At 39.3% G+C, this 27,232-nt stretch overlaps 1 protein-coding gene across 1 annotated transcript in view; it reads left to right on the top strand.

Annotated features, from left to right (window-relative positions):
• LOC121384107 (synaptic vesicular amine transporter-like) overlaps window positions 1–27,232 on the top strand; it is an 83,583-nt gene that overhangs the window by 45,310 nt on the left and 11,041 nt on the right. The window contains exons 5-12 of the mRNA XM_041514341.1: window positions 16,227–16,310; window positions 19,937–20,029; window positions 20,915–21,007; window positions 24,228–24,329; window positions 24,868–24,963; window positions 25,309–25,387; window positions 26,000–26,051; window positions 26,371–26,434. Of these exons, the coding sequence (XP_041370275.1) occupies window positions 16,227–16,310; window positions 19,937–20,029; window positions 20,915–21,007; window positions 24,228–24,329; window positions 24,868–24,963; window positions 25,309–25,387; window positions 26,000–26,051; window positions 26,371–26,434 (663 nt within the window). The remainder of the gene's footprint in view (window positions 1–16,226; window positions 16,311–19,936; window positions 20,030–20,914; window positions 21,008–24,227; window positions 24,330–24,867; window positions 24,964–25,308; window positions 25,388–25,999; window positions 26,052–26,370; window positions 26,435–27,232) is intronic.

The following is a 27,232-nucleotide window of genomic DNA, read 5'->3' as shown; positions in this document are numbered from 1 at the left end:
ACTTACAAACTACGACTATCATGGGTCGACCTGAGCAAAGAGAGCTAAGCAAAAAACGTGCAGCCAAGAACTGCCAAACGATGGACGCTTTTCTTACGAAAAAGAATAAAGGTCAATAAAATAAATAAGTTTACGAAATATCTTGATCAACTACAATCATTCGAAAAATAATAAAATGTCAGTTAAATATGACTATTGACTTTGTTGCGTTCGGCGAATTGCTTTTTATATTGCATGTTGTTTAGAGATGAATTTATTTAACAGCTGACACTGTCGAATGCGTTCTCAACTCAAACCGTGTCTGGCATGTGATTGGTACCGGCACCGTAAATATGTTTAACATGTCATACATTTCATTCCGTCTCGAATAAAATCATTGGTGGAACTTCGATTACAATACCCTTCTTGAATTAATAATCAAGGGGGTGCAACTAACGTAAATATTATTCACAAAAGCGATTCCGATGCCGCCAATACACCAAATAGAAAACGAAAGCTATGCCCAATACCAAAATTTAAACACAATGATGTTGTTTTGGGGTGTTTTTTTACCACGCGCGCGTTTAGAGATACAGTTCAAACCATACACAAAGAAAAAAGTTAAGCACCCCTAGATGTAATTAGTACTGAAATAGCCCCATTCGTAAAAACTGCAAATTACGTGACGAATATGTCAAGAATGGTGTTCTGTTGAAATAATAGGAGAGTACAATGACAACTACGTCATCCCACAACAGAACGACATGCACGTCCATCATGCCACTCATGCTTTGCTCAAAATGCAGTATCAATACACTGCAATTGTTGCCATTTAACATCACTGTCTTGCATTGTTGAAGTTTAATCGTTGAATATGGCACGCCAACGGTTATCAGAGGCCCAAAGATGGCCTATTATTGGTATGCATGCGACCGGCATGACCTTCAAAAGTTTAGGACGTCAATTGGGGTATCATTACACCATAATCAGCAGACCGATACGAAAACACGGGCGTACCAATGCTGTAAAGGATCTTCCACGGCCAGGGAAACCGCGCCTGATGTCACAGCGCGAGGGCAGGGCCCTGCTTCGGCTCGTACGTCATTAACCCTTTGTTACGTCTCCTGTTCTGAAGAGCCAATGGTTACCCAATAGACGGATGTCAGCCAGAACAGTGAAGATTGAAGGCCAGAAGGGTCATCAATCGTCCCTTTTTTGCTAATCATCATGAGAGACGCCGTTTAGCGTGGTGTTTGGCCCAGAGAGGTTGGAATCAGAGGTCCTGGCGAAGAGTCCATTGGTCCGACGAAAGCCGGTTCCTGCACCATGTCACAGATGACCGACTGAGAGTTTGGAGGCATAAAAATGCTGTCTACACACCCAGGAACATACGACCTATGACCTTGTATGGTGGAGGTTCAGTAATGGTTTGGGGTTGCCTATCACATGATTGTAAGCTGGATCTTGTCACCACCCAAGGCAATCTCAATGGTGATCGGCTGATTTTTGCCTGAATTTAGTTATTTTTGTTGTTTTTTAGATGCCCGAATCTCGATAACGTTTATTCACATTTGCATTAAGCACTACCAAACAGCTATATATGGTTGCAAACGAACCACTACACATTTTACATGGATTACAATTAACGAATATTAAAGTACAAAAGAGAAATATTTTGTTTCACAGTGTAACTAGCACTTATATGCTGGTCTTAGAAAAAAATATGCGTCTCGCCCCTTGCTTCTGCCAAATCTGTCAATGATCGTATCCATATTTGAGTACGATCGCTCTTTGTTATGAGTACAACACTGCTCAGTCGTACCTGGCCCATAGTCGAGCACAGGTAGGTTTTCACAACTTGTCACACATTTAATGTAGTTAAAGTGTACTGCTCTTGAAGTCTTATCAAAAAATGTACGCGCTACGACCTCAAAATACCTGAAATAAAATATTAAAAACCCATCACAAATAGCTCCAGAATGCACTTCTGAGCATCTACATTTAAAACATTTCCGGGGAAGCATGCTCCCGAACCCCCTAAACCTCTCGCGCCCTTCGGTCGCTGGTTTCAGGTGCCAATCGGTACCCATGATATAAATTTAGTTCCACCCAATATCTCAACGCAACCCCCCCCCCCCCCCCCCCACACACACACTCCCGCAAAACTGGCTGGCTACGGGCCTGCTACCACACTCCATCTAGACTTTTTCGTGTACGGGTTACATCTAGTGCAATAATAACACCAGTAAAACTGACGAAACTGTACCTGTAAGCGAGCCTAGATATACACTTAGAAGCAGGTCTTAAATGGCAAAATCCTAAGATTTTAGAGGGCCATTCCTGAGTTTGCTGCAATTTTTAAGATGTTATCGACTAACAGAGACTTTTTGATGACTGTAATTACATATCAAATATATTTTTCTGCATAAAATATTAGTGGCTGTGTATTAAACGTGTTTTTGATCGTTCTAATATTTGTACTAGGTTAAATTTCATTTTATTTCCTAAAACTGATTTTTTCGTGCGTACGAAATTATTTGATGACAAAATTCAGTTTGGGCTTCTTACAAATATTAAGACGGCCAGAAACACATTGAATATACAGACACTGATATTCTAAACAAGAAAATATATTTAATATGTAAATTTACTCGTAGAAATATTTTCTTAGTCGGAAACATCTTACAATGCAGCAAACCCGGGAATGTCCCTTTAACCAGTCGCTAGCTGTTTGAGCTGTTTGAGTCCTTAGGCATAACACTGTTATCAACAAGTATATCAAGGGTTAGAATACCTGCCTCGGTGGCGTCGTGGTTTAGCCATAAGGCTGGTAGGTACAGGGTTCGCAGCCCGGTACCAGCTCCCACCCAGAGCGAGTTTTAATGACTCAATGGGTAGGTGTAAGATCACTACACCCTCTTCTCTCTCTCTAACCACTAACAACTAACCCACTGTCCTGGACAGACAGCGCAGATAGCTGAGGTGTGTGCCCAGGACAGCGTGCTTGAACCATAATTGAAAAAAGAAAGAAATGTTTTATTTAACGACGCACTCAACACATTTTTATTTACGGTTATATGGCGTCAGACATATGGTTAAGGACCACACAGATTTTGAGAGGAAACCCGCTGTCGCCACATAGGCTACTCTTTTACGACAGGCAGCAAGGGATTTTTTATTTGCGCTTCCCACAGGCAGGATAGCACAAACCATGGCCTTTGTTGAACCAGTTATGGATCACTGGTCGGTGCAAGTGGTTTACACCTATCCATTGAACCTCGCGGAGCACTCACTCAGGGTTTGGAGTCGGTATCTGGATTAAAAATCCCATGCCTCGACTGGGATCCGAACCCAGTACCTACCAGCCTGTAGACCGATGGCCTGCCACGACGCCACCGAGGCCGGTGAACCATAATTGAATATAAGCACGAAAATAAATTAAAATGAAATGAAAAGGTTTAGAAGTCATGTATAGCCAAAAGTACATGTATACACACGCGATTTGATCTAAATAAATAAATTTATCTTTACAGAATATAATTATTGACATCAATTCTGTGTGTTTATCACCCGGACCCGAATATATGCGGTTTTACGGTGTGTGGTTTTCTGTAAGGTATTACGCTTGTCAGGGAATAATCCATCATAAATTATTTCATCTCAAGTTACTTTGAGCAGAAACCATAGAAAAAACAACAACATTGTCTCGATATTTCAACAACATTGTCTTAGTATTTAACACGTGTATTATCAATACTACATGATGCATTTCGCGTCTTTCAAACTGCTGTAGTGAACCAGTCGTCGTGTTATGCATATTCATGTTTGTAGAGCACCACTAGAACTAATGGAGGAATGAGAATGTGTGGAGTTAATGACCAGAACTTATATACTGAATATACAGCATGTATTCCCGCTACAGGGGGTATCGTGTGACGCAATAGACTTCTGACTCTGATACAAACTTCCTTCTGCTGTGTTAAACATTTACTGGATGACGTTGAAGTTTGCACGAGCGTAGGAAGGTGCCAAAAGGTGTGTGTGTGTGGGGGGGGGGGGGGGGGGGGCACTTTTATATTTACACACTTTTACGCTATTATAAAGCAAATATAAAGCAAAATATCTGAAAAGTGGGGGACACATCCCCCCCCCCCCCCTTGCCACCCTTCCTACGCCAGTGGTTTGTTTTGTTGAACGACACCAGTAGAAAAGCACATTGATGTATTAATCATCGGCTATTGGCCAAAACACTATTAGTGTAATACATGGAACATGTGTATAACATGGCAGATGTTAGTTTGTTTTATTTACCGACACCTCTAGAACACATTGATTTATTAATCATCGGCTATTGGATGTCAAACATTTGGTAATTTTGACATATATAATCTTAGAGAGGAAACCAGATACATTTTTCCATTAGTAGCAAGTGATCTTTTATATGCACCATCCAACAGACAGGATAGTACATACCACGGCCTTTGTGGTATATATATATATATATATATATATATATATATATATATATATATATATATACCAGTCGTGGTGCACTGGCTAGAACGAGAAATAACTCAATTAGCCCGTTGACGGGGATCGATCCTAGACCGACCGCGTATCAAGCGAGCGCTTTCCCACTGGGCTACGTCCCGGACCCGAAAGGTCACAGGAATCCGACGCCAGTCTGTGAGAATGTAGGCTGTTTGAACAAGTAATGACCGACGTATTGGATAAAACGGGAAAAGGTATCGCAACTACTACACATTAGACGTCAAAAAGCTGTTGCTTAAAACGTGGCGTGTGCCATTAAAGATGCTTTATTTCATAGCCTTTCGGACCATTGCTGCCGAACTCGGGCCAATGCAACTACCTCGGACCTATAAGACCAATATGAAAGACCAATTACTGACGTAATGACCCAGGCCAATACAACCATCGTGGGCGTATATGACCAATATGAAAGATCCATTACTAAGATAATAACATAAACTCTACTGGATGATTTGGGAGACACGTATGGCGGTTTCTGAAGTCAGATGGCCGCAGACTTTCAACGCGGGCATGTTTGACTAATAGTGTGTCACATTTGCAAGGTGGTTTTTGTTTGTTTGGTTGATTGGTTGGTTGGCTGTTTGTTTGGGGAGGGAGGTGGGGGGTTTTTTTTGTTTTTTTTTGTGTGGGTTTTTTTTTTTGGGGGGGGGGGAGGGGGTTGTGGGTTATTTTTATTTTTTTATTATTATTTTTGTGTGTGTGTGTTTTTGTATTTTTGTTTTGGGAGGGGGGGGGGGGGGGGGGTTTTGTTTTGTTAATAAGAGGCTATTTGAGAAAACGTTGCCACCAGTATAATCTGAACGTAGTAAATGGGTCTGCTTTTGGGGGTTTTCATGTTTGAATGTAGGAGATTTTTTTCTGAAATGTAGGCACCAATATCTAATGTTCGAAATTTGGGTGAAGCTATGAAGGAACGATGTATTATAAGATGCACTCAACACATTTTAGTTATGGTTGTATAACTTATATGGTGTCGGACATATGGTTAAGGACCACACATGTATTGAGAGAGGAAACCCACTGCCGCCACGCAATGGGCTACCCTTTCCGATTATCAGAAAGGGATTTTTTATATGCAGCATCCCACAGACAAAATAATGCATACCGCAGTTTTTGTTACACCAGTTGAGGAGCACCGGTTGGAAAGAGAAATAGCCCAAATGGGCTCACTGACGGGGATCGATCCTAGATTGACCACGCACCAGGCGAGCTCTTTACCACTGGGTCACGTCTATAACCCACCAATCTTAATGTCGGTGGCTTAGCTACTACACCACCGTGGCTAGTATGCTAGTTGAAATCCAGGGCCGTAGCTAGGATTTGTTAGGAGGGGGTGGGGGGGGGGGGGGGGGGGAGGCAACTGAGTAGTTAAAGGAAGGGACAATCAAGGCATTTGACCTGGTATGCATATTCAACGATATATAATACACATTATTGCTTAATATCAACAAGTATAATCGTATAGTTAATTAATAAAACGATTAAATGTGACGGCTATTATATATAACTGGCGCAGCCATTTTGTATCATCCCAGTGAATACGCCCTCTGGCGAGCTGGTGGTTACGTAATACCTAACGTGTCACGTCAGGAATTAGTCTTCGAACTGAAGAAACAAAAGATACCTGATTTTTGCGGATGCATCGCAATATTCTGTAATAATAGTCATCCCAGTAAGCCAGCAATAATTATATATTTACGTTTAATACAAAATAAACCACCATTGTCAAAGTGTTGAAATAATTGTATTATGGTTTGTACATAAATTAACCCACGTACTGAAATAATAATCGGAGTGTTTTCTTAGTTAATTGGTCTTTTCTTTCCGTGGCCTGTACCTGTGGTTCCTGATTGGCAGGAATATATTTAGATGGTCCCCAGACACTGTGTCTAGACACACTAAAAAGACGTGCCTCTTTTATTAAGATCACAGGGTATTATGTGTTAACCGTAGTACGGACACCCCTCTAATCGTAATCAATCAGCCGTCTGCTTTATTACTGTAGGTAATTCTGTAAAACCCTTCATTAAGTAGACTTTCCCATCTAAAATCACAAAACTGACCAATTACGTAGTCCCAAAGAAAAGAAAATTATCACTTGGGTATCGTGAGTGGTCGTTTTTGCTCGAACGTAGCATACCAATAGGCCTAATAATATGCATTTTTTTCCTTTGGATTTTTAAAAAAAGAAAAATACTATAACTCCATTTCGTTCTATTGATGCAAATTGAAATATATTTAGTTAAATAATTTATTATACTATCAAGTCATTTATGTATTGTTTTACAAGTCAGGTTGATGAAAGCGAAGCGCCTTGTCGTAAATTAGAGCGTTTGTTTACACTGTGAATAGAGCAGATGGACGGAGCTGACGTCACTTCGCCCAAAGCTATACCACCGGACGTCACAAAAACGAAACAAAATGGCTGTCCCCAGTTAGCAGGAATAATCATGTTTTTTTTTATTAACTCTACAATTACGCGTTTTTCATTTGTTAAAGTGTCAGTTTGTGTTGGTGGTCCGGTTATGCATCTTCCCAACACATAAATCTCTTGTTTGAGTTTACTCTACCTTTAATAGTCTAAAACTCCGTAAACGGAAGAAGAGAATTTTCTCTAAGTTTCTATAATTTTGTCCGGACTTTGTTCTGGGAGGACTGCCCCCCTTGCCCCCCCCCCCCCAGCTACGGCCCTGAAATCTCACCGCTCCCCCCACACGTAATGACAGTTTGTTTTGTTTGTTTAACTACACCACTAGAGCATATTGATTTATTAATCATCGGCTATTGGATGTCAAACATTTGGTTACGTCTAACATATAGTCTTGGAGGGAAAACCTGCTACATTTTTTCTATTAGTAGCAAGGGATCTTTTATGTGCACCATCACACAGACAGGATAGCACATACCACGGCCTTTCATAAACCAGCACTGGCTCGAACGAGAAATCCCCCTCCCCCACCTTCGTAATACGTCTTGACCACAGTAACACTGTAAGTTAATTTATATGTTTTCCTGTCTGGTACTACTTAATGTAGATACTTGTCTAACTGTATGTACTGCAATATCTCATGGTATATAGACACCTTTAGCGTCAAAAAAAAAAAAAAAAAAAAAGTAAAAAAAAAAAAAAAAAAAAAGTAAAAAAAAAAAATCATCATTCAATAATCGAATTACTCTTCATTTGACCTTGAACACATTGTTGTATTCTGCTGACGCTGTCTTGTCAATATTGTCGCGCATGCATGCACGTGTGAACATTAAACGCCGGTTGCTAAGAGAGGCGTGCGTTCTGTACGGCCACCGCCTCGCTGCGTGTGTGTGATGGAGAATAAACCGTGCAGTATATGATTGCATGTCAAGGAGTCGCAATCAATACACTGGCACACTATTGTAACTGTCATGCAGTCCTCTGTCCATAGTTTCAAACAGTCCTCCATTGAAGACATGCGTTCCCTATACAACATTGAGCTGTATGTATGTACAATGCTGTCTTGTGGCCGATAAAACATGTAATAGTACATGTACTTTCAGTTTCTGCAGTTTCTGGATTGAAACAGTAAACTAAGCATATGGGCCTAATTCATTAAAGTCTCGCAACTTTGCGATCTCGCAGTGCAATGCTAAAAGACTTGCAAAGAGGATGCTTTGTTGTCTAGCAGTGTAGTAGTCTTATACCTAACCACTGAATGGTTAAACTCTGAGTGGAAGCCGGTACCTGGATGCGAACCCAGTACCTACCAGCCTTAAGACCGATGGCTTAACCACTACACCACCGATGCCGGTCTGGACTGTCTGTGAGGAGGAACAGAGGTTAATGGCATAGTGAGAGAAGTCGGAGAGGATTCACTCGCAACCCCACTCAGCTACGCGCAGCCATTCTGTGTTGGGGCGGAACGTAGCCCAGTGGTAAAGCCCTCGCTGGATGTGCGGTCGGTCTGGGATCGAACCCCGTCGGTGGGCCCATTGGCTATTTCTCATTCCAGACACGACTAGTATATCAAAGACCGTGGTATATACTACCCTGTCTGTGAGATGGTGCATATAAAAGAACCCTTGATGCTAATCAAAAAGAGTAGCCCATCAAGTGGCAACAGCGGGTTTCCTCTCTCAATATCTGTGTGGTCCTTAACCATATGTCTGACGTCATATAACCGTAAATAAAATGTGTCGTTAAATAAAACATTTCTTTCTTCTTTTTTTTTCTTTCCATTCTGTGTTAAAACTATGGTTCGCCCATTATCATCTCTTTTTCCCCAAACCACCTTTTATAATGGCCTGTTACCCCGTAACACGTGTAAAAGTGTAAATTAACAGACTTATCTACAGTGGGTTCCCCCTTTATAAAATCCTGGCTACGCTTATGACCCAGTATGTAGCGGCTTTAAAACGGATGTAAAAGCGAGAATCTAGCCCAAAGTTCAGCCAGCAAACCTTTCGTTGATTGGTTCCCGGCGTGATCAGTCGGTTTACCATGAAAAGTTTGTTTTGTTTAACGACATCACTGGAGCACATTGATTAATTAATCATCGGCTATTGGATGTCAAATATTTGGTAAATCTGACTCATAATCATCAGAGGAAACCCACTACATTTTTCCTAATGCAGATAGGGAAGCACATACCACGGCCTTTGACCAGTTGTGGTGCACTGGTTGGAACAAGAAAAACCCAGTCAGTTGAATGGATCCACTGAGGTGGTTCGATCCTGCGACGCAAGCACCTCAGGCGAGCACTCAACCGACTGAGCTAAATCCTGCCCCTGGTTTACCATGAAACGCGTAAACCAGGGTAGCGGACGTTTTTGTGCTCGGTCTGGCTAAACTCGACTAAAGACTCATTGACAGTGTGGGTGCCCCCCCCCCCCCCCCCAACACACACGCACATCTTCAAACACACATACACAGAGAGAGAGAGAGAGAGACACACACACACATACATACACATACAGACACACACACACACACACACACACACACACACACACACACACACACACACACACAATGTGGATGGCCCCGATATAACATCATGGTTACGCTAGTGACCCAGTACGTATCGGCCTTAAAATCGATGCTTTAATCACTGTGCATCCGCATGTCTAGTTTAAAATATATTTATATAAGTACGTACGTTCTATTTTCGTGTAGTACCTGCCTTCGCGAAACACTGCAGCATTGTTATCAAATGCATCTTAACATCTGAACAAGTATCACATTGTCATTGTTAACTAGATAAACAGTTATTTTTTTCCTTACTTTTTTAAAATATTTATTTCCCTCTTGATTGCTTGTTGATACATGCATTACGGCAGTTGGTTTAGTGGTTAGCGTTAACAACGGCAAAGCACTAAAGCCTTATCGACCGTTCCCATTGCGCCGATGCTGGTTCGAGTGCTAGCAAACACCGTAATAGCGTTATTGTTACTCTACGTCTAACGATTACGTGCGTGATAGCTGCTGAGCGGTCGACTGTTTACACTGGCAATGTGCTTTTGTTTCGTGTGCGTGCTGTCGATGCTTATTCACCAACAGTTGACAATTAATCCATGCTATATGGACAAGGCGAACAGATAGCTAGAGCGTGTGTACATAAATACGTCAATTTCAATAAGAAAAACAAAACAAGATGTACTTTAGTAATCGTCACTTACTAACGGAATTGATCCAGAAAGTTCAACTGATACTGCTGCCCTAGTATAGGTATATAATTAAAGGGACAGAAACTAGTTTCAGCCCATGAAAATTAACACAAAGTTTAGTTAATCTACAAACCTTTAGCACATTTGGATAAAGTTACAATTGAGTGAAACATGAGTTTGCGACTTTGAAATGGTGAAATACACTCTAAAAATAGACTAAAACTCGACTCCATAACTGTTACCTCTCAGATCACGTACGTTTTTAAAAATATGATAATTGCATTTTGTGATATTAAAAACACCAGGATGACCCAAAACACTTCGAATGTGCGAAAATGGATAATCTAAACAATAAACTTAAAAACTTAAAAACTAGGGTATCTCCCTTTAAGGGATAATATTGAATTTAATTCTCATAGTGCAGCGGATTGGTGAAAATTATAGAAGAATTGTGCCTTTGATGATAAAAGCATGAAACTTGGCATGAAGTAAGAACATACCAAAATAGTTATTTCTGGATATAGGGACATTGCAGATTTTCCCTGTGGTTGCCATGGCGGCCATTTTTAAAAATGGCCGCCATGGTCACAACATAACTTCATGCAGGGGTTTGAATTTAGCTTACTTTTTGTTCTTTACAGAATTAATTACATTAATTTACAGATATGCCTTTTCACATCATGTAGGGGTGCTGATAGAAGCAAATTCCAAGGACAAGCCAAACGGAATTATATTTATTAAGAAACTATGGTGTCTATATGTCCTTTGCCAATAACTAGCTTATATAATTATAGTACAACTATTTACAGGGTTCATATTAAACTGATTCCATTCCACATATAGAGGTGTAGTTTGTTAAACATCCCAGGTCATATCCTGAATGAGAGAGAATTGTCTATGACAAAGGGTAGCGTTTCTCACCATTTACTATATTCTTTGTTCCTTAATTAATCATTTCTGAATTTTAATTATGAATTTATAATATCACCGAACTCAAATAGAAAACAAATTATTGTTTTTAATTGTGTTCATTCACAATATATATGATTTGTTGTTTTATAAGTAGTATAGGACGTACAGTACCAATCAAAAAGACGGTCATGACTGTATCATAATTTTGCACTTTCTTACAATGTTTCCGAATGAATACCTGTCGGTGAGTCCATTGGTCTATTTCTCATTCCAGCCAGTGCACCACGACTTGTATATTAAAAGTCGTGGTATGTGCTATCCTTTTTGTGGGAGTGTGTATATAAAAAGATAATTTGCTACTTACTGAAAAATGTAACAGGTATCCTCTCTAAAACTATTTAACAGAATTACCAAATGTTCTATATCCAAAAGCCTATCAATGCCATTTAGTGGTGTCGTTAAACAAAAAACCTAACTTTTCTTACAATTTGTCCATGCATACATCTTAAATCCTGATTAGGTGCCAATAATTACCCTGGATCGACCTCTGTATGCCGTTGGTAAACAAATTCGTAGGACATGGCCAGCAAGGTCACGATGAAGACAATTTTATTGTGTTCTTTGGTGGTCTTCATATTGATATGACAGTTCTTAAGGTGGTAGGGGATCAATTTGATGGTAGTGGTTGGGCAGATGCCCTTGTACAGGCGGGAGTTGCCTCTGCAGTTATAAAGCTACGAATGTAATACACACTTGTAAAGCTCATGAAGTCACAGATACATGGTGCAGCCGTAGACTTGTAGAAGACAAGCATCTGATGTCAATCAGAGTGGTGAAGTATCAGAGCTGAAGCAAGTCCCCAGTTTTAGTTTTGGTTCATTGTTCTTCAGCTGGAAGTGAAAGTGTTGATGTTTGTTCGAGCAATCCAGATGACAAAGTTTCTTTTACATATTGATACATTGACCCATTTGTCTTTGCCTTACATCACACAAATTATGCCAGATGGATTCCATTCTATTTGAGAGATTTGGTAACAATTAAAGAATGCCAGCTCCTTGTATATTCCGAATTTCTAGAAGACAGATTCACATTCAAGAAGAATTTCCCTTCCATTACCATTGATTAGATCCAACACACATAACGCTGCTGGATGGTATGTGGACCAGAGATAACTCAACTAATAGTTTGAGTCATCCACAGTAGCGTAGCCGGGGGGGGGGGGGGGGGGGGGGGGGGGGGGGGGGGGTCAGGGGGCAATTTTTACCCTTTCGCTTATTAATAACATTAAAAAAGTTCCTGTGTCATATCCCACTACACATGAGATGAGTCAGAAGGCAGCAAATTTGGTACATCATGAACAGACCAAACAAACAGAAATCATCATTGAAGGGATCCATTTTGTGAAAGTAGTGAAATCTACAGAAACTAGACAGCCGATACATTGCAGACCATGCTATTGTTTATACTATGCGCAGATTTGAGACGTTAGGACAGGATCAGTATGGAATATTTGTGAAAGAACAGCTTGTTTTAGAAACAAAGTCCATCCAAGAATCAATCGAGACTTTCTGCCGCTTTTCAAACATCCTCCAGTTCGAAATAGCAAATATCTGCTCAGTTTTCCAGACTTAACGTTGCTTGTCAGGTACTGGTTGGCAACCTGGATGAGCTGTTTTAGCATAATAATCAAGCCATCATCACTGCCACATATGGGGAAACTGAGTCTGACCTTGTGTACTGCCTAGAGGAGCTCATTACATCAGATTGGAATTTTAACAGATCTCCTGTTGAGGTAAGCACCCTTGATGGTGAAGCAGTAAATACCATGTTGAAACCAGGAATTTCTCTGAATATGCAAGTCAGATCTTCTTCACATACCTGGCATCACAACTACAACAGGCTATAAGAAATGATGTCATCTGGGATGTTTGCAACCTAACTAGTCTGAAGTCAAGCACTTGAAACATGAGAGGGAAAGGCACATGGAGCAATTGAGTAAAATTCCTGGAACTTGGCATGGATTACTAAGGCTTGACGAAAACAAGACTGAACTGTTTTCCTTCCTTTCCAACAAATCAGTTCTGTGGGAAACGGAGTGTCAGGTAATTTGGACACATGGCTAATTTTATTTTAATATGGCGAAATTATTCTTATGTAATAATAATTGATATTATTTTTGAAAATATCTCAGTTTCTACTATGTTTGAAGTTTTATAGATAATTTTGTGAAACGTCCTGCACACCCATCTATAGCCCTGACACACATTCTCAAAATGTCCTATGCAAACAGACAAGAGATGTCACCAGTATAGCCCGATGCATCCAAGAGGAGACAGACACACGAATAACGCTTTATGTAGCTGATGCTGTCAATGAGAAGACATTGACATCTTGGCCATATCAACTGGTCAATATCTCTGAACTCTGGATGGCTTTTGGTACTGGACATTTTCGATACCTGGCTGCCCATGAGGTATCTCTTGTCTTGGGTTCAGACAGATGCCTTTCATTGCCCATGTTCCATGCCTTTACTGTCTTCATTCGGTAGTAGGGGCAAAGATGGAAGTTGGGCCATCTGGAAAGTAGCAAATGAAGTCACACTAGTTGTTGGTACCTTAACAACAACACCAAGCGCCACAGCGGACTGGTTTGAAACATTAGAACGCTTTGTTTTATTGTTGTATGACCGCATCAGCAGCCTACACCATGTTAATGAGGCACGTGAAGTGCTTTTCAACCCTCCCAAAAAGAGTACTCTATCAAATACCTCCTACAAAGGCAGCCCTTCTACAGCATGTGAAAAGGACAATGTACCAGCCATCACGCTGTTGGGGTCAGATGCTAGTTTGTGCACCAGAACTCTAACCACCAAATGAATAAGGATAGCATCAAGGTAACACAAGCAGCTGGGAACCAATTTGGACAGCCTTGCCTATGGCTACCAATGCATGCAGAGAACTTATAAGATATGGTTGTAGAAAAGGATGTGGAGCGCACTATAAGTGTTTCAAGGCTGCCATCCCCCATCAGCTTTTAGCTGTTGGCCTAGTGTGTTCAGTAGTTACTTCTGGCATTGTTAAGAGGCACTTGTAACCACCTACTATATACCCCTAGTACCGACAGCTGTACTTAAGTGCACTGCTCTTTACCAGTTTGGTGGACACACTAACCATGAATGACTGCACAAGTATGTATGAGGAAAACAAAAATAACGTCGTTTAGCTTATATTTTGGAACTGTCCCTGAAATTTGTACAAAATATCACCTCTACATCATGTACAATGGACATATCTATAAATCAGTGTAATTAGTTCTAAAAAGGACACAAAATATGGTAAATTCAGACACTCGCATTGGACATGTGTTAGTCATGACGGCCATTTTTCAAAATGGCCGCCATGGCTCCCAGAGGACAAATCTGTAATGTCCTTATATCTAATTTTTGTCTCTAGGGTATGTCCTAGCATCATGCAAAGTTGCATGCTTTTATCATCAAAGGCACAGTTTTGTCACATATCTGCTGGACTATCAGGGATAATATTGAATTTAAGCTGTCCTGGACGAAGGAGCCGGCGAAAGTTGTCACCTGCGCCCATGACAGGCGTGTGCTACAACACCTTGTTCTGAATATGCAGGAAGGAAATGGTTTATTTAACGACGCATTGAACACATTTTATTTATGGTTATATGGCGTCGAACATATGGTTAAGGACCACACAGATATTGAAGGAGGAAACCCGCTTTTGCCACTTCATGGGCTACTCTTTTCGATTAGCAGCAAGGGATCCCATAGACAGGATAGCACATACCACGACCTTTGATGTACCAGTCGTGGTGCACTGGCTGGAGCGAGAAATAGCCCAGTTGGTTCTGCATATGAATATTAAAACCTATGATCTGATCTGACCTGACCTGACCTGACCTGACCTTCAATTTAAGATAAATGAGATGATATATTTGAGATTTGACATTCAACTCTGATGGAGTTAGTATTATTATATTTTAGATGATGTTTTCACGCTCATTTAAAAACACGCTTCAAGCAATTATTATAATACACATTTTCCTTGAAGAAAAATAAAACGAAAACCCTATCGGAACGTCATTTGACGTATCTCAAAAGCATACAATGCATTGACTATGCATAAGAATAAAAGGGTTAACTTCGTGTGGCGATTTCAGCAGATTGAATACATTGAAGATACCTAGGGATGAAAGTGTTAACTTTATCTAACGATCTCAGTAAAATGGATACTACATTGAAGATACGCAGGGGTGAAAGAGTTAACTTCATCTGAAAAATCTCGATATAATGAATAGCACATTGAAGATACCTAGGGGTGAAAGAGTTAACTTCATCTGACGATCTCAATATAATGAATAGCACATCGAAGACACCTAGGGGTGAAAGAGTTAACTTCATCTGACGATATCAGTAGAATGGATAGTACATTGAAGACGCATAGGGGTGAAAGAGTTAACTTCATCTGATGATATCAGTAGAATGGATAGTACATTGAAGACACCTAGGGGTGAAAGAGTTAACTCCATCTGACGATATCAGTAGAATGGATAGTACATTGAAGACACCTAGGGGTGAAAGAGTTAACTTAATCTGATGATCTCAGTAGAATGGATAGTACATTGACGACACCTAGGGGTGAAAGAGTTAACTTCATCTGATGATATCAGTAGAATGGATAGTACATTGAAGACACCTAGGGGTGAAAGAGTTAACTCCATCTGACGATATCAGTAGAATGGATAGTACATTGAAGACACCTAGGGGTGAAAGAGTTAACTTAATCTGATGATCTCAGTAGAATGGATAGTACATTGAAGACACCTAGGGGTGAAAGAGTTAACTCCATCTGATGATCTCAGTAGAATGGATAGTACATTGAAGACACCTAGGGGTGAAAGAGTTAACTCCATCTGATGATCTCAATAGAATGGATAGTACATTGAAGACACCTAGGGGTGAAAGAGTTAACTCCATCTGATGAAAAGCAATATGTGACAACTTATGTGTATATATGTTGGAGGTGGGTTGACGGTTGCTTCACATTTTCAGTATTGGTATTGTTTAAAACTTATATGCTGTATTCTTTAACTTTGATTTTGCAGTTTTATTTGTGTCTTTTCAGTATTTGCCTTTGGTGAGAGTTATGCGGTACTATTTGTTGCTCGCACGATTCAAGGCATCGGATCGTCCTGTTCCAGCGTTGCGGGTAAGCGGTAAAACAATAATCTCGAAAAAACATTCTGTGCACCAAAATAAAATAGCCTCAAACCAACTGAAAGTTTGTAAATCGTTGAAATTTGTCAAATGTGATCACATGTATAAATCGTCTCGTAATTTTACGAACCTCAAATAAATAATCTCTTGAAAACGATTTGATATTTTATTCTGTTAAACATATACCTTCTGCAAAACAAGTACAGAAACTTTTGTTTCGTCAGTAGGCCTATACATTAAAACTGAATTTACAGACGGTAGACAATGCCTCTGTTTTCAACATTTTACGAGCATATGAACAAGGAAGATAAACAATAACGTGATACGTTATAGCAAGTAACTCAGTATGTGCAACACTTTAAATTGGAGTATACTCTTTACCACTTTACGTGGGCGACATATATTTACTATATACGAATTACAGGAGCATGACATGCCAAGGTGTTGGACTTTATTCAGATGATGATGATCTATGTAGTTATTCATTTTGTGTGATGTATATTACAAAAATGTGGGTTACATTTTATTTTCTGAAAATACATTTTGTTCAATATATACAACACATCATGCACATGTACAAAACAAAAAGAGACCTACTACACATGAGCATGTTTTTAATTTTAAAAAGCTTTCTCTTAAATACTCGAACATATAAAATTATTTGTCTCAACAACAGCATTTTAAGTATTATAGAATATAAGGAGCAGGAAGAAGGTGAAATTTCACGGATGAGGAGAACATCAAATATACTTTTTTTTTAAATTAAAATTAAAAATGAATTCATATTTAACGGACTGCGAAAAACAACAACAACAAAACAACGCAAACACAAACAGAACAACAAACAAACAAAAACAAATGAAAGAAAGAAAAAGGAATTTAAAAAAAAAAAAAAAAAAAAAACCCCACCCAAAACATCTAAGGTAATGGTGTGCATCATTTACTATTGTGTAACGCCGCATGCTATAGCGATACATCAAGCTCTGAATCATAAAATACCATCAGACACAATCCACGTACCTGGTATATAATGACGCATCAGGGTCTTACGTCGATACGGTAAATCCATGAACGGAAACTTATTAATCGATCCGAATTAAAACTTTAAAAAACTTGCGTGGTAAACTCTGACCTTTGAATAATAGAATTGAGACCGGAAGTGATTTAAAAAAAAAAAGATATGGTGATTAACCGGCATGTATGTGATGGGCATATAGACCGGAAGTGAGAAAAGAAAAATAATGGCTCCGGGTTAAAGATGTAGAGCTTTATTGAACCATAAAAGGGAATCAATGTGACGAGCATTAGCGGAACTCCGCGACAGGAAGCCGGTTTTATGAACGCCGAGAAATTCAAATATAATGAAAGAAACTCAATAATGGCGCTCTCTCGCATCCGCTCGCCTCGCAGTTCATTTTGTTGTTTCTCTCCAACTCGACGTGGTCTCCACACAGAACGACTGCCGGGAATTTTGGACAGGTCCAGACTGTGGTTAGGAAAATACACTGGCGTAGGAAGCGGAGGAAGGGGCAAGGGGGCATGTGCCCTTCACCCACCACTTTGTAGCAGCAGTAATGGTTTCATATATATATATATATATACGTGTATGTGCCCCCCCCCCCAACCTTTTGGCACCTTCCCAAGCCCGTGAAATATATATATATATATATATTGCCTCTTGGTACTTACTCTGTTCTCTGTCCTTGATGTTTTTAATTCGGATTTCGGACACAGAAAACAATAATCATCACCCACCGATATAATAATTATTACAAATCACCATTGTTGTGAATGTAGATATAATTTTTGTAAACAGTCTGAACAACCGACCACAACCTCTCTCCGCCCTAACCAGCTAATACACATCGCTGGTTCAATAATTTCAAATGGCTGAAAGTTAAATTTTGAAAATAACATGACATAGGCATCGCAAGTGAACCTCTAACTCTGACAATGACGATTCTTCCCAGATGAAAGGCTGATTATATATATATATATATATATATATATACCTTCCCCAGGCTGGCTGATCAAGCGATTTGTCTTGTTTACATATATTTTCTGGGTGAGCATGGCTTGCCCTCTCAGTAGAAACAGTCTTGACCACCCTGTATAAATTCCTGCACACGTCCCCACTCCCACATAGTAGCTAACATCATCTGACGCCTATGAGTTTAATATAAGGATTATCAACTCACCCATTTCTAGGTTTTATGAAAAATCTCTGTAGCTTTTATCTAAATTAAGCACTTAAATGTTATTTTGTCAATACTTCTTTAAGTTATGTAGTTCTGGAAATACGCCATATCGTTTTAATATAATAGCACACATTATGTGATACACGTGCTACTAAATGCCGAAGATGTCAGGATAACAATAAACAGCCAAATCCGTTTAAACTGTCGCATCGGCGTCGTGTAGTTTTGTAAATATTAAAAGGCAAAGATTATTCATATCGGCGTTGTTGGAGATCCCAGATGTAATTGAGATGTTCGATGATCATCAAGTCCAGTGGCGCGGAATAGATGGATGCGACATGACCAACGCGAGGCCACAGATCGTAAAATAAAATTGATGGAATACTGCGGCCAGTTACTGCGCTGTCTTAAAAACAATGACCCCCCATTATTTATCACTGTCACGGCTTAGCCACGTCCTAATTCATCGGTGAATACGGATATATTTATTTATTTATTTTGATACATACACGAAGTGGCACGGGTTGTGTGGAGATTCATACTGAATTTAGATTGACGATATTTTAGAGGGCCTTACTTAGCTTAGCCTGGGAGGGCCGTTGTAAAATAAAAAGAAATCTAGGCAGTAATATGTGGGTCGTCTCCAGCTAGAAAAGGGGCCCTTTTAAAGTAAAAATCACACACTTTTTGTATATTTCTTTGAAGTGGGTAACCGGCCTCGGTGGTGTCGTGGTTAAGCCATCGGACACAAGGCTGGTAGGTACTGGGTTTGCAGACCGGTACCGGCTCCTATCCAGAGAGTTTTATCGACTCAATGGATAGGTGTAAGACCACTACATGTCCCGAGTGAAATAATTTTCATTGTCACTTGCTAAAGCTCGTGACAATTGAAAATTATTTCAATCGGGACATAAACATGATACGAAATGGAAGCTCGTTTAATATCCCATAAATCTCTCTCACTAAAACTAACCCACTGTTCTGGAAAAACAGCCCAGATAGCTGAGAGGTGTGTGTGTGTGTGTGTGTGTGTGTGTGTGTGTGTGTGCGCGCGCCCAGGACAGCGTGCTTGAACCTAAACTAGATATAAGCACGAAAATAAGTTTTAAAAACCCCACTAGTCTGGACTCGCACTTGGGAGGTAACGGGTTAATTCAAAATAGTTGTGGCCAACGTATATTGCTTTTGTCAATGTCAGGTTATCTCGCACTTGTACTTTAAAATGACAGTTAATAGTTCTCTCGACATTGAGGCATGTTGTACAGATTTTATTCCGATATGGTCATTGCTTTGAAACCCAACTATATAGAAGTAAATGGCGGTGTGCAACCCGGACAGTGACTGCCAATATGTTAAGACAATTAGACAATAGTTTGAACGTGTTAATTTTTATACATATTACATGGGGCATTTCTTTCAGGAATGGGAATGCTTGCAGATCGGTACCCGGATGATAAAGAGCGTGGTAATGCTATGGGGATAGCGCTTGGTGGTCTTGCCATGGGAGTGTTAAGTAAGAAACATTTTAATATTTGCATCTTTTATTTCTGGTTTGTGTTTTGTTTTGTTTTATATAATTTTCTTCGTTTATTCTCAATATAAAACCATTTAACCAACATGTTAATTGGGTTCCAGGACCCGTGCTAATAAAACCTTAAGAGTCTAAACTCAAATTTCTAAAGGAAAAAAAAAGAACTATTTTGTTTAACGACACCACTAAAGCACATTGGTTTATTAATCATCGGCTATTGGATGTCAAACATTTGGTCATTTTGACATATAGTCTTAGAGAGGAAACCCGCTACATGTTTCCATTAGTAGCAAGGGATATTTTATATGCATCATCCCATAGACAGGATAGCACATACCACGGCCTTTGCTATGCCACATTTCTAATGACGACATAAGCATATACTTGTTTTGTACGGCGTTAAAGTATTAGACTTTTAGTCTAGACTCTATATATGTTATAAGCACGGGGCCATGATCAGAGTATTGGCCAGTGTGGTACTGGGAGGAACTCGGATACAACTGGCGGTAACTGGAATTTTAGATAAACGATATCATATGTACGTTTCACCAACATCTTAAATTCTTATTTATATGGATAAAAGATTTAAGCATTTAAATGTAGGACACTTTTAAAACTGATTCCTAGTCTACCTACATCCCACACCGTACGTGTCATAACCAGAGTGTCTAAAAGTAGCCATAGCCATAGACTACAAAGTTGATGCAATTATGTCACTATTCTACTATAATAAATATCGAACCTTTCCTATCTTATCATGTAAAACATTGTTGTTCATGTTTCCCCATTTTCCGTTGCCCAACGGCCTGGGTGTAATAAAGTTCTGCACTGTTCTGTTCCGTACTTGTATAGTATTTTTTGTTTCAGTTGGTCCGCCGTTTGGAGGAATAATGTTCGAGTTTGCCGGTGGTAAAGAAGCGCCCTTCTTAATTTTAGCTTGTCTGGCTTTCTTGGATGGACGTAAGTACGGCAGCCATGAAAATAAAGATAGTCATACCAAAATAGGAAGTACAATCTATGTTCTTTTGATAAATATTTGTTCATTAAAACAACCTGGAAGAACGTACATACATCAGACGTGGAAATAAAAAGTCATGTGAAAATAGGAAGTACAGTCTGTGTTCTTTTTATAAATATGTGTTAATTAAAACAACCTGGAAGAACGTAAATACATCAGACGTGGAAATAAAAAGTCATGTGAAAATAGGAAGTACAGTCTGTGTTTTTTTTATAAATATGTGTTAATTAAAACAACCTGGAAGAACGTAAATACATCAGACGTGGAAATAAACAAATAGTCATACGAAAATAGGAAGTACAGTCTATGTTCTTTTGATAAATATTTGTTCATTAAAACAACCTGGATGGACATATTTGTAAATTAGCAGACCTAAAATTACAAATAGTCATACAGAAATGGGATGTTCTGATGAATATGTGTTATATTTAAAGAACATTTTGAAAATTATATATCCTAATTATAGTTTATTACTGTTTGCAACAAACTATTCCTTAAGAATACTTCTGTCATCGGCCATTCACTAACCAAAATGAATGAAGGAATGAAGGACATTTTAACGACGCACTCCACACAAATTTTATTTACGGTTATATGTCGTAGGACATGTGGTGAAGGACCACACAGATATTGAGAGAGGAAACCCGATGTCGCCACTTCATGGACTACTCATTTTCAATAAGCAGCAATGGATCTTTTATATGCACCATCCCACAGACAGGATAGTATTTATCATGGCCTTTGATACACCAGTTGGAGCACTGGCTGAAACGAGAAATAGCCCAATGGGCCCACCGATGAAAATGAATGAATGAATGAATGCAAGCCCTAGTGGTCTTTTGCGTGTAGTTCCCACAAATAGGACATTGCATACAAGTATTTTGATATGGGTCGCTCAATGATGACTTAACACAAAATCTGGTTTCTATCCTACCCTCTTCCTAACAAAAGCTAATCCACCTTATCTAAAGTACTTAAAACTCTTTTTAAACACACGCACATACTTGCGCACACACACGCACGCACGCACGCACGCACGCACACTGTGGTGTATATGTAATTAGTTCCAGCCAGTGCTCCATAACTGGTGTTACAAAGGTCGTGGTAAGTACTATCCTGTCTGTGGGATGGTGCATATAAAAGATCTCTTGATGCTAATCGAAAAGAGTAGCCCATGAAGTGGTGACAGCGGGTTTCCTTACTGAATATCTGCGTGGTCCTTAACCATATGTCCGACGCCATATAACCGTAAATAAAATGTGTTGAGTGCGTCTTCTTGACCGGCATTACTGAGATTTCTTTTTGTACTTTTATTTGATAATACATTCTAGCTTACAATGTATAATGATTTACAGTTTATATTAACAAAATTACATAATTATAAGCCAAGTCAAACACTACCGACTGTTTACCCATTGCGAAACAAACACGTCGAATGTACAGATATTTATCCAGCTGATTACCAGATATGGATAGACAAATAACCATTAATGACGTAGCAGTTTTTTACGCACATGCGCTAATATTGCTGCACTGGTATTATTTTACTATATTAATATCCATTATTTAATCAAAGACGCTGACGGTGTGTACAGTTCCTGACGACCTATCGTGTGGCGGGGAGAAGCGACGATCGATCGTCCCTACTCGTCGTGTTGGAAGCCCGACCTAGGGACGGCGTCCATGTTAACTCTGATTTCCCAGGTGCTGTCGGGAAGCGGCGCTCGTGGGAGCATGCGTGCAGATGCATAATCACCACGTGTGCAGCAGCTGCTGTTAACTCTTGGAGCCGACGGCCACGTTATAATACTGTTTGCACTTACTTCTAGAAGCGACAGGTTTTCACGCAGGGTTATAACTGAACACTGACTGCTATAACAGCTTAACATACAACCTTAAAGTCCTGGCAAGCATTTCCGGAAATACTTCAAATGTTCCGAAGTAATCGCATATTGGGGGTGGGTGATAGTGAGGATAGCTAAAGTATAGCATCATAACACTCGCATATTCAAATGACATATAAGACAATTTGTTTTACATGAAAACAAAATTTTAAAAACCCAGCTTCAGTTGTTGACAATTTCAAAACTGACATCACAAGATCGATAGCAACCACTCGACATTGCCACCTCCCACCACCCCATCCGTTACAAAATGTGCAAATACCAACTCGGTATTCAGATTATTCTTTCTAACCCTTAACCGATCATGGTAAGTATATCTACCATGGTAGAATCTCTCAGTATCATTTGATGACCTGATTCTGATCTCAGAAAGACAGTTGCTGGTGGAATACTAAACTGGTTTCAGTATTCTCCGTATATCGCATTCCCCTACAATATATATATATAGCTCAGTTAGTAGTGTTGAACTGCAAAGTGTCCCAGGTTCAAATCCCCTTAGAGAAGGTTGATATACCTGTTACATTTGGAGCCGACTTTAGGACTAATTATAACCCAGTCAGGACGACCTGTAATAATTTAACTGCCGTTGGCTAATAGCTTCGGGATCTAGTTTCGCTCGACGGGGAAAGTATCTATATTATGTAGTAGTGTTTGCATAAAAATACTCCAACTGGCAGTATCTTGTAGGAATGTTGTTGTTAACTCATTTGATAGAGCGCTGTGATCTACTTCAATAGACTCTCGCAACTTTGCGATCTCGCAGTGCAATGCAAGAAGACTTGAAAGAAGGAAGGAAATGTTTTATTTAACGACGCACTCAACACATTTTATTTACGGTTATATGGCGTCAGACATATTGTTAAGGACCACACAGATATTGAGAGAGGAAACCCGCTATCGCCACTTCATGGGCTACTCTTTTCGATTAGCAGCAAGGGATATTTTATATGCAACATCCCAAAGACAGGGTAGCACATACCACGGCATTTGATATATCAGTCGTGGAGCACTGGCTGGAACGAGAAATAGCCCAATGGGCCCACAGACGGGGATCGACCCCACATCGACCGCGCATCGAGCGAGCGCTGTACCACCGGGCTACGTCCCGGCCCACTTGAAAGAAAGATGCGATGTTGTTAAAGATAGCTTAAAATAGCTCTGTAAATTAGTCTCCAGGATAGACAGTGAGTCTCTTGTTCGAAAAATGTATTTATATTTTACGTTACAACTTTACTAGTAGCATACGTTTTTCTTACAGTGTTACAGTTGTTCGCGCTGCAGCCGTCCATCAAGCCGGAGTCTCAAGAGGGAACGCAGCTCAAGAAGTTGCTCTCTGATCCCTATATCCTATTGGCTGCTGGTACGTCGAAGATGAATATTCATTAGTATTACGAGTTATCGTATCAATGTTTTGTAAACTGCAGAGGGAGGTGATAGATATCCTATAGACATATACAGCACATGGATACAAATTTGATCATTACAGAGGTGGATCCAGGAAATATTTAGCAGGAGGTGAACTAACGGAAAAAGAAAACATGGACCTACTCTCAAACTCAATCTAAAATTACGTCACACGCATACAATTTGTATGGCGTTGTCATGACATTAGTGTCACAGACTCTATTAAAGTCTCGAGTCTAGACTCTAAAGGTTTTATAAGCACCAGGCCAGGGCCCTCCCTCGATTTCGCCTCTGCATTGTAACTATTTGTCATTTAGAGAAACAGATTGGATTAAACATTGTTTCCTCTGTGGTGTCCACAATATCTTTATAGCAAATAATGTCAATATATTAACACATGTAAATAGTACAGAAATAACACATGAAAGCAGTGTTTAAGTTATGCAATTATAGTTGCTCTACATGGGTTTTCTAAACGTATGTGTAATATTTAGGATCGATCACGTTCGCCAACATGGGGATCGCCATGATGGAGCCGTCGCTGCCAATCTGGATGTACGAAACGATGCATGCCGTGGAGTGGCAGCAGGGTGAGCTCTTCTGTCCGTCGTTATTTATAGTCGTGTTCACGGAATATATCTATATTGTTAATACACATCTCTCTAAATTGTTATACCCTGAAATGTATTTAAATGTGTATCATGAAATGTATTCACTATTGTTTGTATCCTCTTGTAAACCATCTTGTCGAAATCTAACTAGGTACGTTTCTCTTACTCTTATATCTTATGGCAGAACGGCGTGAGTGTAATAAATAAAGTTCTGTTCTGTTACAGCATTAAACAGAGAGATAGTGAGCGTTCTGTAATGTGTAATAAAGACTATATAATGTGGTGTAGTTAAATCTTTAAATATTTAATTATGTTTGCATATAGGTGTGGCTTTCCTTCCTGCTAGCGTTTCCTACTTGATTGGCACAAACATATTTGGTCCTCTAGCACACAAGATGGGCAGGTGAGTGGTTTGCATATATCCATATTTCACAACTTCTAACTGTAATATTGGTAGAAGAGAGTCACGATTTTCATATTTAAGATACCACGTTGAATTTATTCCACATTTAGAACATTATTTTTCCATATTGTCTCTTTCCAATCTTCTGCAGGAGGTCCATATTTTATTGGAAAAAAGTAATTTTCTACTAAAACAAGATTTAATAACGGTATCATGATTTCATGAGGTTTTCATCCAATGTGTTTGCTGTTGTTTGTAACAGTCATTGTTCAAAATCTGGTTTGGGCTGCTATAAAAGTAGAACAACACACATCTTCTTTCTTACTTGCCAACCATTGAAACATTATTTTTTAAACATGGACTGTACACTGATTGGTCAATTTACTTCCTTGCTACCAGCAGGACTACGACTTTGATACAACAGTCGAATGTAGAAGAAAAGATAATGTAATATGTAATATTGTGACAAACGGAATTTTCAAGAAATTGTCATTGTACACGTTTTCTTATTTAATCACTTTTCAAAAAACTTATTTATATGTTGTTCAATTCTGTGTTTGGCATGACTTTAACGTATTGGTATGTTTTTAACTAAAATGTTTTTTGTTACAGATGGCTGAGTGCTATGATTGGGATGTTTTTGATTGGAATTTCTTTATTTTTTGTAAGTACACACGTTTTAGATAGCTAAACCCTTGTTTGCTCACCATTGAGACAATTGTAAATTATTTATTTTTTAAAACATAATAGCTTAGAATAAATAAAGATAAAACGTTTCACTATTTATAAGACATTTCTATAATTTATTTAGATTAAATCAATGTTCTACATGTATATAAAATTATTGTTATTGTTATTATTGTTATATTAATATAAAATCATTGTTATTATTGTTGTTTTACACAACAACAGTTAAATATGGAAATGCAATATTATTTGACATTTTTCGTTTAAAATATTTGGTTCTTTTTGTTTCGTTCCAGATACCATTTTCAAAAAATATTGGTCATCTTGTTGCTCCAAATTTTGGTTTGGGGTTTGCAATAGGTAAGCTAAGAATTAGTTTTTTATTATCATTATTTTATTTGAGTACTCGTACTTAAAAAGATCATATGTTTTTATGTCCATTTTTACTATTATGAGTAGATCAATATTTTACAATTTATTACAATTTTGTTTATGTTTGCATCATGATTACTTGTGATAGTTATCTGTATCAAGACCACTATTAAAGTTTATCTTATTATGATAGATAGAGAGGCGGGCGCATGCGCAGGAAGGGGTTGTCTAGACTGACATGTAAAACCTCTAGCGGTTTTCGGTTATGTTCCTGCGGAAAATACTAGTACATGTATATTAAAAAAGAACACTTTGAGCAGGGGTTTCAACCCCCCCCCCCCCACAGACACACATACGCACACACACACATAGACAGACACACAACAGACACAGGCACACACAGGCACATACACACACAGACACACACACAGAAATAGACAAACACATACACACACACACATACAGACAGACACAGACACACATACGTACACACACACACATAGACATACACACAACAGACACAGGCACACACAGGCACATACACACACAGAGACACACACACACACACACACACACACACACAGAAATAGACAAACACATACACCACCACCACCCTGTACACGCGCCTGTAGACAGACCGACATGATATGTAAATCAGGATGTGGTAAACCCCCCCCCTCACCCCCCCCCCCCACACACACACATACAGACAGCACACACACAGACACACATACGCACACACACACACATAACAGACACTGGCACACACTCAGCCTCGCACACGCG

This window comes from Gigantopelta aegis, chromosome 10 (assembly GCF_016097555.1).
Source record: "Gigantopelta aegis isolate Gae_Host chromosome 10, Gae_host_genome, whole genome shotgun sequence".
Classification (NCBI taxonomy): Eukaryota; Metazoa; Mollusca; class Gastropoda; order Neomphalida; family Peltospiridae; genus Gigantopelta; species Gigantopelta aegis.
The sequence above is the reverse complement of the archived record's forward strand: the minus strand, read 5'-3'. Positions and strand labels throughout refer to the sequence as shown.